Here is a 20,748-nt window from a genome sequence, read left to right as displayed (position 1 = left end):
AGTCTACGGACACTTAATACGACCACACAACACTATAGCAACACTGATATCTTCATCCTTCTACATGGCTGTTTCTTTATATATACGACAGAATTCATTTCCAGGCAAATAACATTCGGAACGCAATTCATAGTCACTGTCTCCTTTCCTCTTACAATTTCTATCATCTTCTCTTCACAACATTGCTCTATCAAAGCAATACTGAAAGCACATTCATTCATTCAGCTGAATTCGGTACGTAACCTTTTTCCTTTCAAAATTCCATTCATATTTCACATTTCACTGCTATTTCTAACATGCGTTGATAACACATAACAGCTTTCCCTAAATACCTGTTCTGTGCTAGCAACACGTCTTACAAATACAAACAAAATCTGTTCATGCATATCAACTTCAAACACTTTTCTGTCTTTCCTTTCCACTGCATTCATATGTTTCCCATCATGGAATTTCAAATACTGCTACAATAATACTGTTCCTTTTCCATTCAATGTCCATACTCCTGATTTTTACCTTTTCAATTCTTTCACATTAATTCCATATTTCTTCCGTACTACGGCCGCCGACCAACCTTTCGCTTCGCTTCAATGTTTTCATTTCCTTTCTTTCTTTTTCAGCCAATTCATATGTTTCCCATTACGGACATTCAAATTATGCACAAATAATACCTTTCCTTCTCAATTCACTCTCCCTAATCCTAATTTTTACATTTTCACTTCTTTCACATTTTTTTCAATACTTGTTCCCTAATGCCGACACCGACCAATCTTTCACATTTGTAAAAACTAACATTTCCCTTCTCCAAGCTTAGATTCAAAACCGAATCTCAGAATTCTCCCTCGTCGGATTTACTGTGAGCAACAGGCGCGAAGTTAGGTTTTCTTTGTCCTGTCAAAAAAATGATGGATAGCCTCCCCTCGACCATATAACCTCACAGATGTCGAGCGAAGTTCAACTGGACAGTGACTGACCTACTTAGGTACTAAACCTGCTGCAGCATGTCCATCCTTCTAGCTGCCCCTGATTTTTAAATAGGAGAATTTAGCAGGGACAGAGACAGACGGAGACTGTGATTCGACACAGACCAACCCAGTGCTCTGCGTCTATCACACAGAGATTGGCCGTGCCACGCAAGATGAAAGAACGAATACACACACACACACACGAACATATTTAGTCTTCGGATACATCAACTCCACAGATGTATCCTGGTTTCATTTTACCTAGCAACTCGAAGTAAGTTGCCAAAATATAATGTAGTGGTGAAGAATATTTACTAACATCAGAGTTCAATGCAGCAAATAAAGTATGTTATAGTTGAACATAGTTATCACTTTGTTATTTCACAGGCAAACACATGCCTATTGCACCCTGACACGATAACACAAACATACAACATTACTCCCCCACATTTTGGTGACTCCACCACATTTTGGGTGACTCCACTACACATTGCTTCACTCAATTTCTTACATTTTCATTTCTTTTCAATTTCTTTCCTCAACAACAGGAGAAAAGGGTACTTCATAACGGCCGAAAACAATCCCACTTTCTCCAATCCTTACTGATACACGTGCCACCACTTCACGGCTTCTCACAAATACCTCTTCAGTGGTAGCACGACGTCTTACAAATACAAAACAATTTCGCTCATGTCTAAAAGTACACCTGCAAAGCAACTCCCAACAATTCTCTTTCTTTTTTTTCCAGCGCATTCATATGTCTTCCATCATGGACATTCAAATTATGCTACAATAATACCTTCCTTTTTCTATTCCCTGTCACGACTCCTACTTCCCACATTTTCATTTCTTTCCAAATAATTCCATACTTCTTCCCTAATGCGGCCACCGAGCAATCTTTTACATTTCTTCATTTCATTTCTTACATTTCCTATTCTCTTCAATTTCTTTCATTAACAATAGGCTAACGGGGTACTTCATACGTAGTGATAACACTCCCACTTCTTTCACTTATTACTGAAATGCGTGCCACTGCACACATACAAATTTAACAATACTTTTTCCCTTCTTCCTTTATGTGCACCTGCACACCGACTAACTTACCTATAACCATTCCTACACTCACATGCAGCATCAACGGCAGCTTCAACAACACCAGTACAAATAAACAAACCTAATCAATTCATCCAATTGCTCTTTCATTAACCCTTTCCTTATCCAATCTATACGACAGACCAGACATGCCTTGACAAACAGCACCCAAAATTCATGTCCACACAAACGATAACTTTCCCAACGCATTTCATTAACACTTTCTCCTTTGCTATTACCATTTCTCTCGCCATGCCTTTCACAACTGTTTCCAGTTTCATGTCATAACACTAACATCATCTTATTTGACACATTTACCGTTCTAATACCACTTCATTATTACTGCAGCATTTGCAAGTTTGCAACTTATCTACACTTACATAATAGCCATTCCATTATTATTTCACACTTAACAGTGTACTCACTGCATTTCATCATACTTATTTTAGATCATGCCCCGAAGAAAGACTTCTTCAATTGGACGCAAAACTGCGAAAGCTGCAACATCATCAGCAAGAAGGGCAAATGAATTGTCATTCAAAACTGACATTAGATGATCACAAAATGCTGAACGTACAGCCACTTCAAGAGCACTCCAAACAGATCACCAGCGTACACTTCGACGAAGTGCTGATGCTGCCTCACCTGCACAAGCTGCAGAACTTCAACAAACTGCTAATGCTGCCTCACCTGCTGCTGCACGAGCTGCACAGACTCTACACCAGCGTCAAATTCGACGAACTGCTGATGCTGCCTCAACTGCTGCTGCACGAGCTGCAGAGAAGAAAAAAAAACGCACTACACGACTGCTCAGGAATGCTGCCAACATGGCTGCTGTGCGAGCTTCCCAGACATTACAACAAACATATATTATGCTGCAGAGTTCCATTCAACAAAGAGCTCATAAACGAGGATTTTCAACGCCATGCAACTCACGATGGTTATTAAAGGCTTTCAGCTACAACCCTAACATTCAATATGATGGCCACCCAGATATAAATATTGGAGATATGTCCATCACTTGCTCTTTCTGCAATGCTAATAAGTGGTCCAGAGAAACTCCTGCTATGTGTTGTGCTAATGGAAAAGTTAACCCCACTCCCCTGCAGGATCCACCACAGCTGTTAAAGTCACTCTACAATGGCACAAATACAGAGTCGAAACATTTCCTAATTAACATCCGCAAGTACAATTGTGCATTCCAAATGACATCTTTCGGCGCTAATGTTGTTCAAGAAGGTGGGTTTATGCCAACTTTCAAAGTGCAGGGACAGGTTTACCATAGGATAGGATTGCTCGAACCTGCTGAAAATAAAGATCCTCAATTCCTTCAACTGTACTTTGTAGGTAATTTACATGAACAAGCCACCCGACGAAACTCCATTTCCAATGGCACTAAATTTCAATTGATAATGCAACTGCAAGACCTGCTGCACCAGACAAACAGCTACGTATGCAGCTTCAAGTATGCCTTGGAAACAGAAGCTTCTTCTAATTTCAATGTTGTCATAGATGCTCAGAAAAGACCATCTACAGAACATGCAGGCCGCTACAATGCACCCACATGCAATGAAATAGCTGTACTCCTTCACGGTGAACAGCACAATCCCAGAGACATTGTCCTTAGGCGACGTGACACCACCCTCCAACGAATTACAGAAACACACAGATCATACAACACACTTCAGTATCCACTTCTGTTTGTTTACGGTGAGGATGGCTACCACATCGGTATACCACAGCAACATCCACAAAATCGTCATGAATATCTCAACAAGCAAGTATCCTGCATGGACTTCTACTCATACCGATTTATGACACGAAACAACTCCTGTAATCACCTCCACCAGTCTCGAGATCTGTTTCATCAATTTGCAGTTGATATGTGTGCAAGAATGGAATCTGAGAGATTGTGTTTCATCAGATCGCATCAACAAAAATTGCACTCTGACAACTACATCCATCTCCGAGATGCCATCAACAATGATGCTGCTCCAACAAGCATAGGAAGACTTTACATCTTGCCTTCCACATTCACTGGAAGTCCCTGATATATGCATGAAAGAACACAGGATGCAATGACCTTTGTCCGCCATTACAGCAGGCCTGACTTATTCATCACTTTCACATGTAATCCCAAGTGGAAGGAGATTCAGACCGAACTCTTCTTCGGTCAAAAGCCTAAAGACAGGCATGACCTCCTCGCCCGAGTTTTCCATCTGAAATTAATTATTCTCATGGACCTCATCAAAAAAGGGCAAATCTTCGGACCCATACAGTGTGACATGTACACAATCGAATGGCAAAAAAGGGGCCTTCCACATGCTCATATCCTGCTTTGGCTCTCAAGGAAGATCAAATCAACTGACATCAACAACATAATCTCTGCAGAACTTCCTGATCCAGCTTTAGACAAGGTACTATACGACATAGTTAAAGCAAACATGGTGCATGGTCCATGTGGGCGTGGATTCAACATTAACTCACCATGTTTGAAAGACAGCGTATGTTCAAAAAAGTTTCCAAGGAAGTTCCTACAAGAAACTCAGACAGGTGCTGATGGGTATCCATCATACAGACGGAGAAAACCACAAGACGGCGGTTTCACAGCAACTATCCGACAGCATGCTGTTGATAATAGATGGATTGTTCCCTACTGCCCACTCCTGTCAGATTTTCAATGCCCACATTAACGTTAACTTTTGCAACTCCATTAAGTCCATCAAGTATGTTTGCATTTTGCGAACAAGGGTTCTGATGTTGCAATGTTTGCACTTCAACAACAATACTGCCAGGATGAGGTGACGCACTATCAGGTGGTACGCTACATAAGTAGCAACGAGGCTTTTTGGCGCATCTTCGGCTTTCCACTTCACCAACGACACCTCGCCATTCAACAGCTTGCAGTGCACCTGGAAAACGGTCAAAGAGTCTACTTCACCAATGCTAATGCTTCTCTGTTAGCAGAGCAACCAAGGGATAGCACACTCACTGCATTCTTCAAGCTCTGTCAAGTTGATCCATTCACTCAAACCTTACTGTATCCACAGATTCCATCGTACTACACTTGGAATGGAAAACAATGGACCCCAAGGAAAGCAGGTCAAAATGTTCATGGATACCCTGGCATTAAGTTTGACACTTGCCTTGGCCGAGTATACACAGTACATCCCACTCAACAACAGTGCTTCTACCTCCGCCTACTACTGCATGAGGTTAGAGGCCCCACGTGTTTCCAGGCCCTAAAAACCGTTCATGGATATGTCTGCACAACATACAGAGAAGCCTGCTATCAACAAGGACTTTTGGAAGATGGTGCACAATGGGATGCAACTTTGAGAGAGGCTGCTTTATCACAATCACCTAAACGTCTCAGGGCACTATTTGCAGTATTACTACAAACATAGGAACTGTGTGATCCTGCAACTCTATGGCTCAAGTACAGGGACAACCTGGCTGAAGACTTTCAACAGCAAGCCCAACGGCTCTATCCTAACATGGAGGGTATCAGCAATGAAGTCTACAACAAAACTCTCATTGACATTGAAGACAGAATTGCCACACTGGGTGATAATGAATTGTCCACATATGGCCTGCCACAAACATTCAGGTCAGGGTCAAATAGCCTTCCCACTGCTGTCATTTGTGAAACCTCTTACAACACTCAAGCGCTTTCAAACTACATTGCTGAAAACAAGCATAAATTACTTCCGGACCAGCTGCAGGCCTACACAACTATTATTAACAGTGTACGCCAATGTGATGGACAAATCTTCTTCCTCGATGCTCCTGGAGGGACAGGAAAAACATTTATAACAAAGCTTCTCCTTGCAGAAGTTAGGCAGCATCAGGACATTGTATGAAAGTATGGCCATTTTGCTCTGTTGTTAATTCTGTAGATGATCTCAAACACAAAGTCTTTCCCAACTTCAAAGAAAACTACCAAAATCACAATTGGCTGTGTGAAAGAGCAATATTAGCTCCAAAAAATGTAGCTGTTACAAAAATTAATCAACAGCTGATGCATTCTCTTCCCAGCAATCTTCAAACTTACAAGTCTGTTGATACAGTTCCAGATACAAATGAAGTGGTGAACTATCCTCCTGAATTTCTCAATTCGTTGGAGCCTCCTGGACTACCTCCCCACATATTATCACTTAAAGTTGGAACACCTGTTATGCTGCTCTGCAATCTGGAACCACCAAGACATTGCAATGGAACACGACTCGTGATAAAGAAAATGATGTCACACGTTATCAGGCTACCATTCTTTCTGGATGTGCAAAAGGGGATGATGTCTTTATTCCAAGAATTCCTCTTACGCCATCAGGAGCAGACGTTCCTTCCCTTCGTGTGACTTTTGCCATGTCTATAAACAAATCTCAGGGTCAAACACTGTCTGTAGCTGGTCTTCTCTTGGAAGAGCCCTGCAGATACAATATGATATATATCCACCTTTGCTACTACAATTATCTCTGGAAAATACCCACAAGGATTTTTTACATGGATGTTTACTGCTGGAATGGAGCTACACTCCAAGTACTGTTTCTTCTTTGTTCTTTTTTCTGCGCATCGCTCTCACTTCTTACTACAAATCTCCTCTTATAGATGCAATAATCCATTTCTACTATTACCGTCTCCGATGAAGGGATACATTGGATTTTCCCTGAAACAGCTGTAAGACTTTATCCATAAAATATAATTCTAACTTTGCCATTGGTCTCTTTATCCTTTTCTTTCTTTATACATACACACACACACATATAAAAGATTTAGATTCAAAATTGAATGTGGCACTTAAGTTTAGGCACCAGAATATAGTATGGTATTATCCAAACAATTCCAAAAAACAAGGTGATCAAAAATAAAAAAAAACATGAATTTTAAAGGTTATTGCAGTACGCACGTTTCATGCTACTCCATTTATTTAAGTAATGCGAGCATTACATTAAATGCAAAGTGCAGAGCAAATTTCAGCTGCACAAGAATATAGAAAATTACAGCAGAATGGACATATTACTATTGTGGCAACATTTAAAATCTAAGTGGGAAGAAGAATACATAAAAATCCATCTTGACATAGCCAAGGCTAGCAGGCTACTAATTAATTCTAGGTTGAATTCTAACTGTCTCTGATTTTATTTGTCCCTTATATAGTGGTTCAAAGTATAAGGGGGCAATCAACCTTTCACATTTAAGGAAAGGGAAGGTGTAAGCATTAGTGGCTTGGAAAAAAAGACTGATAGAATAAGTACTAGGCTTACAAAGAATAAGTCCTGGGGTCGATTTGCTCGATTAAAGGCGGTGCTCCAGCATGGCCACAGTCAAATGACTGAAATAAGTAAACCAGTAAAAAGAGTCATCACTATGTATATGTAAGTGTAGATGCGTGTGTATGTTTAATAACGTACCTAACATGGAAAGACACACATACACACACACACTATGAGATATATACCCACTTATACACTTATACACATACACTCACAGACAGATACACAGTCATATACAAAATGTGATGCCATTGTCATCATGGTATAAAATGTCCTGTTGACAATAGAAAGAGGGCAGTGTGGAAGATGTTTGTAAGCCTTTCAAGAACACACAAAGTCCGTTAGTTTCACTTCAACATTTAAATTTCATTTGTGTCAAAACATTTTTGTTGCTTTGAAACTGCGACCTATTCACTGATAAAACTTTGTGTTGCATCTGAGAAATAACATTTAGTTTATGATATATATGTGTTTATGTATGTATGTATATGTGTAAATGCACATGCATATACGTATGTATGTATGTATGCATGGGTGTAGACGCGTCTGCATGTGTGTATGTCTATGTTTATGTACTGATAACTGTTACTCCGTCAAAAGTTGTGTACATATATGTTCCAAGCACATGATCTCGGATCATGTCACTTGCTATGTAAGTACATCTCTGCACATAGAAAGATTATCTCTATGAAGTGTTATATTGTCTTGATCGAAATGAAAATAAAATTTGGTATTGACACTGACCAGCCCTCACATACATACAGTTTGTTTAATAACGTACCTAATGTGGAAAGACACACACACTGTGAGACATATACACACTCATACTCTCACACACTCACATACTTTCACAGACAGATACACAGTCATATACAAAATGTAATGTAGTGGTGGTGGTTAGAATTAAAATTAAAAGTATAACAGTGAAACTTATAGTGTGTTTAATAATGTACCTAACACAGAGAGACATATATACACTCATACACTCACACATACATTCACAGACAGTTACAGTCATATACAAAATGTGACGTCGTCGTCATGGTTAACCAGCCCTCACATACATACAGTGTGTTTAATAACATACCTAATGTAGAATGAGACACACACTGAGTCATTTACACACTCATACAGTCATACGTGGTGGTAGTGGTGGTGGTGAGAATTAAAAAAGTAAAAATATAAAAGTGAAAGATATAGTGTGTTTGATAATGTACCTAATGTGGAAAAACACACACACTGAGACATACACTCATGCATACATTCACTGACAGATACACAATGTGATGTCATTGTTAGAATTAAAAGTATAAAAGTGAAACAATATATCACATTACAATATAAGATGTTATTATTTCACTTTTATGCTTTGAGTTTTGACACGTAATACAGAACCAGTGCCAACGTTGCATTGTTTTAATCTTCAAAAAATTACATGTTGGCACTCATTGATAATATTACCATGTAAAATTTGATGTGATTTGGATGAGCCGTTTGAGAATACATTGGGAAGAGACAAAGAGACAAAGGATTATATATATATATATATATATATATATATATATATATATATTTAGATAATTGTGTATGTATATATATACAGTGGTAGCCAAAATTAGAAAATGAAAATAAAAATTAAAGATATTTAAATTTCTACTTGATTTTTCTGAATGAGATTTCTACTGTATATACTTCAAAGTATGTTCATTATTACAAAAAATATTGTAGGAAATGATTCATCATCATCATCATCCTCATTTAACGTTGCTTCCCATGCTGGCACAGGTTGGACAGCTTAAATGAAAACTGGTAAGCCAGGAGGCTGCCCTGGGTTCCAATCTGATTTCACAAGGTTTCTACGGTTGGATGCCATTCCTAACGCCAACCACTCTGAGAGTTTAATGGGTGCTTTTTACATGCCACTGGCATGGGTGCCATTGACCTGACACTGGCATCGGCCAAGACTAAGGTCTCACTTGACTTGACAGGTCAACTCAAGCACAGTAAATTGCCAAAGACCTTGGTCTTCTTTCACTGCCTCCATGAGGCCCAACACTCGAACAGTGCTTTTATGTGCCACCAGCACGGGTGCCAGTCATGTTACACTAGCATTGGCCATGACTATGATTTCATTCAGTTTGACAGGTCTTCACAAGCTCAGCATATCGCCTAATGATTGAAGGGTGCTTTTAATGGGCCAGTTATGCAACACTGGCATTGGCCACGACTACCATCTCACTTGGCTTGATGGCTCTTTTCAAGCACAGCATATTGCTAAAGGTCTCAATTGCTTGTCGACACTTCTTCACACAGCTGTCCTCATCCATACACATCACATGACCATACCAGTGCGGTTGTCTCTCTTGCCCACCACATCTGATGTTTCTTATGTCCAACTTTTCTCTCAGGATGCTTACACTCTGTCGTGCTTGCACACTGACATTACACATCCAGTGGAGTATACTAGCTCAATTTCTTACAAGCCTGTGCATGTCCTCAGCAGTCACAGTCCATGTTTTACTGCTGTGTAGCATTGTTGTTCGCACACAGGCATCATACAATCTGCCTTTTATTCTGAGGGAGAGACCTCTTATTACCAGCAGAAGTAGGAGCTCTCTGAACTTTGCCCCACCTATTCTTATTCTAGCAGCTATGTTCTCAGAGCATCCACCCCAGCTACTAAGTTGGTCACCTAAGTAACAGAAACTATCAACTACTTTTAGTTTTACTTCCTGGCATGTGATGGAATGTATATTCTGTATATTTTTGGTGTTTATTTTACCTGTGCACCTTCCACACACAAAAACTATCTTCCCTGTTAACCTTCCTCTCATATTGCTGTACCTTTTATGTTGTTAATAGTTTACACCGGCTACACTTTATGGAGTTTCTACCTACTCCTTTTCTACAGATTAAGCAGGGCTGTTTACCCGAAGGGATTTGTGATTTGTCCACCTTCCTACTTACTAAAACTAAGGCCCTTCGATTCTAGACCTTGCTTCCACTATAGTTCTGGTAGTGATTCAGCTATAAGAGCAAGGTCATCAGCATAAAGGAGCTCCCAGGCACAGCCTGTCTTAAAGTGGAGGCTGAGGACTTAGTGAACCCCTACTTCTGCCTGAAATTTTTCACTATACTCGTTGCCAACACCTTACTGACAGCTTCCTTGTACATGGCTTGTACAGCTCTCACCAACCACTCATCTATCCCTAGTTTCTGCATTGCCCACCAGGTAATCAGGGAAGCCTGTTAAAGGCTTTCTCCAAGTCAACAACAACCAAGTACAGAGGTTTATCTTTGGCTAGGTATTTCTCCTGCAGCTGTCTTACCAGAAATATTGCATCTGTGGTTCTTCTCGGCACAGACCCAAACTGCATCTCATCTAAACTAACACTTTCCCTAATTAGTTGGGCTCTGGTCCTCTCTCTGACTTTCATTTCCTGATCTAACATTTTGATACCTCTGTAATTGTAATCGATATTGCAGCACTAGTCTAAGCTTAAGTAGTCTATTACTGACTCTGAGTACCTCAATTACCTTATCAACCCATTTCCCAGCAAGGAGTATACCCATGCCCCCAACTCCATCACTGTGAGGAACCTAGCAGAACTTTGTCTCCACCTTAGCATCTTGGATGCAACACAAATCTACACACCTCCATTCAAGCATCTCAACAATCTCACCAGACCTACCTTTCAATGTGCCAAAATTAAGTGGGCTGGTGAGACTCATGAACGAGGGACAGCATTTTGCATTTGAAAAGAAAGCGCGTGTGCATTTGGCAGATATCGTAGACATATACATAGGTTTCAACCTGTATACACTTCACTGTCATTTTATTCACTTCACAATCACTGTTTACTGGGAGATAGATACTAGATAGGTATGGAGGGGAAGTGTTCCGTATAGGTAAACATTAGAGGTGCTAGGAAGAAGACTTCCAGTACAGGTGGTGGCTTTGGGATGGGAGGGCACAACACGAAGGATGAAACAATATGGATGCCCTATTCCCTAGCTAAAGATGGTGTAACATATCTACAAGCAAAGCGAAAGCCGCTAATTAACAATCAACATGGGAAAGCAAGGATACAGACATAGTATGGGCAAGTAAAAATATAGTGGGTAACAAAACAGAGAGAGAGAGAGGTGAAATCTTCAAGAAATAGGGCTACAGTAGAGGAAACAATAGAACATTTGGATAAGATAGTGGGTAACGAAAGAAATGAGGAGATGGAATTGGATTTCTTAACCTTACTATGACATACAGCATGGAATAAATGGACTTCATGCCTGTTCCCTGCCATTAAGCCTCTTACTGATATGGCAAACTGAAAGGCAAGGGTTGTCTTTGCCAATGAGCATGTACTTTGGACAGATGACAGCTGGTTGGGAGTATTCTTCAGTGATGAAAGCAAGTTCAGTGTGGTTGAGTCAGATGGAAGACAGCATGCGAAACATTGCAAAGATGAAACATTGCTCCCTAAATGCTTGAAGAAATCAGTGAAGTTTGGAGGTGGAGGTTTTATGATATGGGGAATGATTTCTGCAGCAGATGTTGTGCCTTTGATCCAGTTTCATGGTGATTTGAATGCAGCCATATACAAAATCATTGTTCTGCAACATGTTGTGTTAGCTATGAGGTCATCTCCAACTTGTTAGCCAATCTTTATGCAAGAAACTGCCCTGATAGCTAAGAAGGTGTTTGAAGCTGAAAACATTACTGTGATGTGTTGTCCAGCTCAGAACCCTGACCATAATACTGTTGGAAACTTATGAAAGATACTTGGTGATAAGATCAGAGAGCACTGAACTGTGTTTTGTCTACCTTCCTACTTATTAGGACTGGTTTTAGCTAGGTTGACTCTAAGGCCCTTCAATTCTAGTCCTTGCTTCCACACCTGAAACTTCTCCTCTAGTTCTGATAGTGACTCAGCAATTAGCGCAAGGTCATCAGCATAGAGGAGCTCCCAGGGGCATCCTGTCTTGAATTCCTGTCTCTAATCCATGAGTGGGGATCAAATCATACACCCTATGGTAGTTGATTCATGTCATTGCCAGATTAATTTACCTTTTGCAGTCTTTTAGTACTGTCTCAACAATTAGCAAATGATCTTTGGTACTTCTACATTTTTGTTTACCACTCTTCTGTTCATCAGGAAGAATATTTTTCGCATCCAATTGTTTGGACATCTTATTCACAACTATACCTGTCAATAACTACCATTGCAATTATCCCTTTCAGTAACTTCCAAAATGCTTGGTGGTATTTTACCCATCTTTATATTCTGAGAGGCAAAGTCAACCTCAGCAACTTTTCATCACTGGGGTTGATATCATTGACTACCCGCTCCCCCTAAATTTCAGGCCTTCTACTTAAAGTAGAAGGGATTATCATATTATTATCAGAAAGGCAGGGAGCTGGTAGAATCATTAGCACACTGGACAAAATACTTAATGGTGTTTCTGGTTTCACACCCTGTGTTCAAATACTGCCTAGGTTGACTTTGCCTTTCATCTTTTCAGGATCAATAATTTCCAGTTGAGAACTGAAGTCAAAGTAATGAAGTAATCCCGCACACTTCAAAATTTCAAGCCTTAGGAAGAACTACTACCACTTTTTATACACACTTTTTAGCTCCTAAGTATTTCTACCATTAAAATGATAGGGTTTATCTTTTTGTTCAGTCTGACTTGTGTGAAGAAGCAGCTGCATATTGTGGGAAATCCAGAGTAACAGGCCACTAGATTGGTCTGCATAAAGTATTGCACTCAATATCTTTATTGCGTACTTCCCTAAGTCATTATTTAACAATGTGTGTGTGTGTAAGATACATCCAGTAGTTCTGTGTTGTGAAGTGTCATCTAATGGGCATTGTAACATGTTTTGGTGGGGACATTTGGAGATCAGCTCAGACCTTTTCAATTCATTATCCTTCTGAGTTAAGTTATATTCTCTGATATGCACAATGTGCAACAGCTTATTGAACCTTTTGGTATGGTGTGACAATTTTGACAGTTGACCTGTTGGTTATGAAATCATTTTTATGTCTCATTAACTAACAAGAATCTCAGTTTTTAAAATAAATGCTGCATTATTCCACTGAATTTCTTCAAAGGTAATCTTCATGTAACTGTTGTATGAAACTTGATTCTTGTCAGAGAGCCTAAGAAGCATCAGTTGTGGTGTGCAAGAGAGACGATTGCGTTGGTATGGTCATGTGGCGAGAATGGACGAGGATAGCTGTGTGAAAAAGTGCCACACCCTAGCAGTCGAGGGAACCTGTGGAAGAGGTAGGCCCAGGAAGACCTGGGATGAGGTGGTGAGGCAAGACCTTCGAACATTGGGCCTCACCGAGGCAATGACTTCTGACCGAGACCTTTGGAAATATGCTGTGTGTGAGAAGACCCAGCAAGCCAAGTGAGACCTAAATCCAAGGCCTCTGCCAGGGGTGTAGCCAACCCACTTATGCGTACCTTTCCTTCATTGGACACTAAACTCCGCTTGCGAAGACTTGTTGAGGCAAGTGAAATCAAAACCAAAGTAAATTCGACGACTGACACCCATGCCAACGTCGTCTCCTTCATTGGACATGAAACTCAACTTGCGAAGACTCATTGGGGCAAGTGAAAACGAAATCGGGATGGCACCTGTGCCCAGCGTCGCCTTTCTGGTACTTGTGCCCGTGGCATACGTAAGGACTTTCGAGCGAGATCGTTGCCGTTGCCAGTATCGCCTGACTAGCCTTCGTGCCAGTGACACGTAAAAGCACCTACTACACTCTCGGAGTGGTTGGTGTTAGGAAGGGCATCCAGCTGTAGAAACTCTGCCAAATCAAATTGGAGCCTGGTGTAGCCTTCGGGTTCCACCAGTCCTCCAACCCATGCTATCATGGAAAGCGGACGTTAAATGATGATGATGATGATGACATCCAATTGATATTTATATATAGTTATGAATATAAAGTTTTTTTATTTAATTGTGTTAGGATTTAGAAGAGGCACTGTTTTGACTTTTTAGATCCTTTGGATTTAGTGCTGTTGCAAATGTCTTCAACTTCTGAATGTAAAGGAAGTTGGTGATTCATTGGAAAAAATCTCAAAGAGTTTAATGATCCAGAATATTACTTGGTACAGCATAATGGCTGTTAGATAAGTGTGCTGTACTACTCAGCATATGTTCAGAACTTTGTACAGATGATTATGTAGTGTCGCTGCAGAAAGTATCTTTTATAAAATTTCTTCTTACCATTCTTTTCTGTGTAGCAACTTACTTGGCAACCTTACTAATATCAGTTGCACAAAAAATGCACCCAGTACACACTGTAAAGTAGTTGGTGTTAGGAAGGGTATCCAGCCATAGAAAACATGCCAAAGCTGATGCTAGAACTCAATGCAGCTCTTTGTTTTGCCATTTCCTGTGAAATCATCCAACCCATGCCAGCATGGAAAATGGATGTTAAATGATTATGGTATTTAGTATTATTAAACAGAAACAAGTTAATGATATATCCAACGTAGCACCATACAGGCAGTGTATGAGGAGATGGATGCAATTTTGTTTTTGAAGGAAAGAGCTATTGAATTATGTGCTATACATTCAATTGGAAAAAATTTTGTCATTTTTTATTTGATTTGTTTTCTCTTCAGCAATCTAAAAGAAATCAACAGGTACGATTTCGAGAAGAAGTAATTCCAAAACCTATTCTGGCTTTGAAATTCTTGCTATTTGTTATAGAGCAGCCGAATTGCCGTGCGCTTCTCCTCAATAAATATCAGTCAAATATTATTGGTATCCTGGAGCAACTCAAATTTGTGCTGGTAAGTTATTTAATGTTTGAATTTATGTCCTTAAAAGTTATGTTTGTAAATTTCTTTGTAAATCAGTTAGATAAATTATTTTTGTAACATTTTAATGTATGTTCTATTAATTGATTGATTTGGTATAAGACCTCTTAGAATGTGTGATATTCATAAAACTATAATTTTTACTGAAAATAATTTTAATCGAATATATATTTTATTTCCAGAATTTATTAGAACAACGCTTGACTGTTGGCTTGAAAAGGTTGCAATGTGCAGATGATACTTTCTTGCAAGCAGCATATTATCTTTATATTCGAATAAATCTCTTGCTTTATGTTGGGGTAACTATTTTTGTTTGATATCTTTAATAGAAGCAATATGCTTCTTTGTATTTTCTCATTGACATAGATCAAGTAGTGTAATTTTCTTTAAAAATGATCAAAAAAAAAAAAAAATCTTTGAGAACAGTTATAAAATATTTGTCAATTTGTCACTGAGAAATTTTCATGACAGCCAATGAATAAAATTTTATAAGGAAGGATACACTCATCAAATATCACCCACAAGACAACAAAATATTTCGCTATCAGGGTTTAAGTGAATTTATAAAGAAGAGCTTGAGCTGAACTACTACTAGTCACTAGTACCTTAATAAATAAGTAGGAATCAGTAAATTAATTAAGGTAAGTGCAGTGAAACTGGATTTCAAGTAGACCTAAGGAATACCAGCTTAAAGGGCAGCAGGTAATTTTATTTCTTTATCTGCTGTTAACTCGTGTTGCAAGTTCATGGCTTATTCACTGTATTAGAAGAGATTCAGGTTGCACATTTCCACATCATTTATAGCAGCTTTTATGCAATAAAACATTTGGTATTCTTGGTGTTTTTTTTAAAATTTCACTTTTTTATATTATCAAATGTAAGGTTAGACATTTTCTAGCATCCCGGTTTAACCAAACAAATGGACCAACATGCGTGCTTATGATTTTATCTGCAAGTTTGTTGTCTGAAAGTATACTTTGTTACATTATACTGCATTATATTTATGAATTTAGATATCTTCTTTTGTTCTGTTACATGCTCGACTATGTTTAACATTTATGGCTACATATACTTAATACCAAACTTCAATGATATTTTAGTATATCATCTATGTTTCCACAACCAAATATAATGTTAGGACTTACATTTTGCCATATATAGTTGAAATATATTTGGATTAACTGATCAATGATTATTCAAGCATCTTATGGATAAGGCATGTCTGATTCAGAAGTTTGCTTTCTAACCATGTGGTTTTGGGTACTTCTCACTATATGGCTCCTTGGGTTAAGTGCCTTCTGCTATAGTTTCAGGCCAACCAAAGACTGAGTGACTTTTGCAGACTGAAACTGAAAGTAACCCATCATACGTATGTTTGTATATCATCATCATCATCATCATCGTCGTCGTTTAACGTCCGCTTTCCGTGCTAGCATGGGTTGGACGATTTGACTGAGGACTGGCAAGCCAGAAGGCTGCACCAGGCGCCAATCTGATCTGGCAGTGTTTCTACAGCTGGTTGCCCTTCCTAATGCCAACCACTCCGAGAGTGTAGTGGGTGCTTTTACGTGCCACCGGCACGAGGGCCAGTCACACGGTACTGGCAACGGCCACGCTTAAAAAGGTGTTTTTTACATGCCACCTGCACGGGAGCCATTCCAGCAGCACTGGCAACGACCTCGCTTTAATGATTTTCTAATGTGCCGCCAGCACAAGTGCTAGAAGGCAACGCAGGTAATGATTATGCTCAAATGGTGCTCTGGCAATGAACACACTCAGACATTGCTGTTAGTGCTCCACTGGTACAGGTGCCGGTCATCGAGTATGGTTTAATTACGATTACACTTGCCCCAACAGGTCTTCGCAAGTAGAGTTTAGTGTCCAATGAAGGAGAGGTTGGCATGGGTGCCAGTCGTCAGATTCGGTTCGATTTCAATTTCAGATTTCAAATTTCAAATTCCAAATTCACTTACCTCAACAGGTCTTCGCAAGCAGGGTTTTTAGTGTCCAATGAAGTAAGATACGAATTAGTGAGCTGGCTACACTTCTAGTAGAGGTCACAGATTATGCTCTCACTTGCCTTGCCGGGTCTTCTCACGTACTGCATGTTTCCAAAGGTCCCAGTCACTGGTCATTGCCTGGGTGAGGCCTAAAGTTCGAAGGTCATGCTTCACCACCTCATCCCAGGTCTTCCTAGGTCTACCTCTTCCACAGGTTCCCTCAACTGCTAGGGTGTCGCACTTTTTCACACAGCTATCCTCATTCTTGCCACATGTCCATACCAGCGCAATTGTCTCTCTTGCACACCACAACTGATGCTTCTTAGGTCTAACTTTTCTCTCAAGGTACTTACACATTGACAAGTATGCACACTGACATTACACATCCATCGGAGCATATTGGCTTCGTTTCTTGCAAGCTTACGCATGTCCTCAGCAGTCAAGACCCATGTTTCACTGCCATGTAGCATGGCTGTTTGTACACATGTGTCATACAGTCTGCCTTTTACTCTGAGTGAGAGGCCCCTTGTCACCAGCAGAGGTAAGAGCTCTCTAAACTTTGCCCAGGCTATTCTTATTCTAGCAGCTACACTTTCAGCACACCCTCCCCCGCTACAAACTTGGTCACCTAGGTAACGGAAGCTATCAACTACATCTAGTTTTTCTCCCTGGAATGTGGCAAAGGTTGTTTTCTGCACATTTACAGTGTTTATTGCTCCTGAGCATCTGCCACATACAAAAACTATCTTGCTAGTTGATATTGCTGCATCTCTTATGTGTCCATAGATTACACTGGGTACATCTTATGGAGTTTCTACCTACGCCTTTTCTACAGATCGAGCAGGGCCATCTACCTGAAGGGGTTTGTGTTTTGTCTACCTTCCTACTTATTAGGACTTTGGTTTTAGCTAGGTTGACTCTAAGGCCTTTCAATTCTAGTCCTTGCTTCCACACCTGAAACTTCTCTAGTTCTGATAGTGACTCAGCAATTAGTGCAAGGTAACAGCATAGAGGAGCTCCCAGGGGCATTCCGTCTTGAATTCCCCTGTTATTGCCTGGAGGACTATGATAAATAGGATGGGGCTGAGGACTGAACCTTGGTGGACCCCTACCTCTACCCAGAATTCTTCACTATACTTGTTGCCAACCCTCACCTTACTGACAGCATCTCTGTACATGGCTTGCACAGCTCTCACTAACCACTCATCTATCACTAGTTTCCTCATTGACCACCAGATAAGGGAGTGGGGGACCCTGTCAAAGGCTTTCTCCATGTTAATGAAAGCCAGGTATAGAGGTTTATCTTTGGCTAGGTATTTCTCCTGCAGCTGTCTTACCAGAAATATAGCATCAGTGGTGCTTTTTCCTGGAACGAACCCAAACTGCATCTCATCTAAACTGACTCTCTCCCTAATTTGTTGGACTATGACCCTCTCTGTGACTTTCATTACCTGGTCCAATATCTTGATACCTCTGTAATTGTTTGTGTCTAGAGCATCACCTTTAACTTTGTAGTAGTTGACTATGGTGCTACTACACCAGTCATTGGGTATGACTCCTTCCTGCATCACCTGATTAACTATACGGGCGACTAGGCTATAGCCGACACTGCCAGATATTTTGAGCATCTCTGCAGTGATTCCTGATGGGCCGAGGGCTTTCGCTGTCTTCATACTCTTGATCGCTTTATCTACCAAGGTACAATTAGGATAGCTGGTCCCTCTGTTGGGTCGACATGCAGCAGACTCTCTTCCTCCCATTCATTCTCTTTATTAAGCAGCCTTTCATAGTGGCGTCTGCAGACCTCTCTTTTTGCAGCTTCGCTTAGTGCAAGTGAACCATCATCCAAGCGGAGACATTTCTCTCCTACGACATCACAATTCTCTCTCACACACTGTCTTGCAACACGAAATACTTCAAGACTTTGGTCCTCACAGAGCAGAACATTGGCAATTTTTTTCTTATTTGCTTCCCCTCTGGCTAAGTATATGTTCTCTGAAAATAGCCTAGCGACAAGAAATAACATTGCTGTTGTCCTCTGTCAACTAGCTTTTTATCTTCAGCAATGTCGAATAAGATATTCCTTACTTGAAAAACAGGTAAGAGTTAGGAAGGGCATGAAGCTGTAAAACAATGTCTCAACAATATATTCATCTAACTTGTGCTAGAATAAATGGATGTAAAACCTAGTGAATAAAACAAACAAAAAAAAAATCAGGAATGGGTTTGAAATGGGATTCATAAGTTTTCAGGACAGAGAAAGAGCAAAAACTTGCTTTTATTTTTGAAATAATTATAATAACTCAAATGTAAAAAGTATACTATTACTGTTGATGTATAAATTGTATTAAGCAACCCTTAAAATTTCTGCTTAAAATGTAGGCTTTAAGCTATACACCTTGTTTTAGATAACCCAGTAATATTCCACAATGGTTGATTACAAGGGTTGTTTTTGCTCAACCTATAAAAAATTTTCATATGGGAAATACACCTGTTATTATCATGTTTAATATATTTTTAAACCAAAGTCAACTCTTGTAATCAACAATTATCAAATTTATAAAAAAGTTTTTACTCAATAATAAGGACAATATTCCAGTAGTCACAGACATGTTGACACTCATCACTGAGTGTTCGCTACTTCAGTAGTTCTTTAACAAAAGTCCCATTGACCAGTAGACTATTATTATAACTTCAGGCCATAGTCTTGTTTGTTCAAATTTAAGCCAATTCTTTTCAAATAATGGCAAGAACTCTTGGAAATATCATGTAGCTGTTGGTTATTTTATAAGAATTAACATGGTATCAAATAAAGTTTTGCTATTTACGTGAAATGTGTTTACAGTTTGTGTAAAACTATAAAAAAATTTAGCAATTTTTCAATATATTGCACTGTTGATACTATCTTTAATTTGTAAACTTTCTCTTCTCAAAACTACATGATGTTAAGGTATAGATGTTATACTTGGTGTTTAAGATAACCTGATTTGGAAGCAATACTTTTAAGGTTCAGATTTAGTGTTATATGCCAATATTATATGGTAAATAGCTGAAATATTTTAAAATTTCAATTTTAGGTTCACTCTGAAAATGATGAAGGAATTATTGTCAGTTTGGAAGAAATAATGAAGCAGTTTTGTACATGGGCACAAAATATAATTGTACCTATCTTCAATAATCAAAATTCAAGTGAAAAAGCAATCAGAAAAAGACGTTCCTCAGATAGCAAAGAAAATAGCATTACATTGTCTTGTAATTTACTTGAGGTAAGAAAATAGCATTTTAGTATTTTTAACAGATAAAAAATAATTTTATTATTCAAATAATATTTGTCTTACTTTTTGTTTTGAGTTTATAATGTACTTTAGAAAATAATATCATCTACCGAGATTATTAATATAATTAGTAATAATTGCACTTTTCAGCCATTTGGGGATACCAGTGATATGTCTATTTCAGCCTTGAATTCATTATTTAGATAATGCAGGAGTTTGATGTTTCTGCACTCGTCTGAAAGTTCATCAAGGTTTGTATGTATACAGCAAAATATCATGAGAACAATAAGGACTGGATTTA

General features: G+C 39.3%; 2 protein-coding genes across 7 annotated transcripts in view; both read left to right on the top strand.

Annotated features, from left to right (window-relative positions):
- LOC106881212 (condensin-2 complex subunit G2) overlaps positions 1-20,748 on the top strand; it is a 241,358-nt gene that overhangs the window by 153,294 nt on the left and 67,316 nt on the right. For all 6 annotated transcript variants that reach the window (XM_089351031.1, XM_089351034.1, XM_089351033.1 and 3 more), the window contains 3 exons: positions 14,975-15,145; positions 15,355-15,471; positions 20,250-20,438. In XM_089351031.1, coding sequence (XP_089207157.1) covers positions 14,975-15,145; positions 15,355-15,471; positions 20,250-20,438 — 477 coding nt within the window. The remainder of the gene's footprint in view (positions 1-14,974; positions 15,146-15,354; positions 15,472-20,249; positions 20,439-20,748) is intronic.
- On the top strand, positions 2,615-8,070 carry LOC149136147 (uncharacterized). The gene has a single exon (XM_089351035.1). It carries the CDS (start codon positions 2,882-2,884, stop codon positions 4,103-4,105), a length of 1,224 nt encoding a protein of 407 aa, XP_089207161.1. The 5' UTR covers positions 2,615-2,881; the 3' UTR covers positions 4,106-8,070.

Source organism: Octopus bimaculoides, chromosome 4 (assembly GCF_046866305.1).
Source record: "Octopus bimaculoides isolate indiv1 chromosome 4, ASM4686630v1, whole genome shotgun sequence".
Classification (NCBI taxonomy): Eukaryota; Metazoa; Mollusca; class Cephalopoda; order Octopoda; family Octopodidae; genus Octopus; species Octopus bimaculoides.
The sequence above is the reverse complement of the archived record's forward strand: the minus strand, read 5'-3'. Positions and strand labels throughout refer to the sequence as shown.

Excerpts from the sequence above, each read along its gene's own strand:
- LOC149136147 (XM_089351035.1), top strand. The coding sequence starts at position 2,882 with ATGGCTGCTGTGCGAGCTTCCCAGACATTACAACAAACATATATTATG.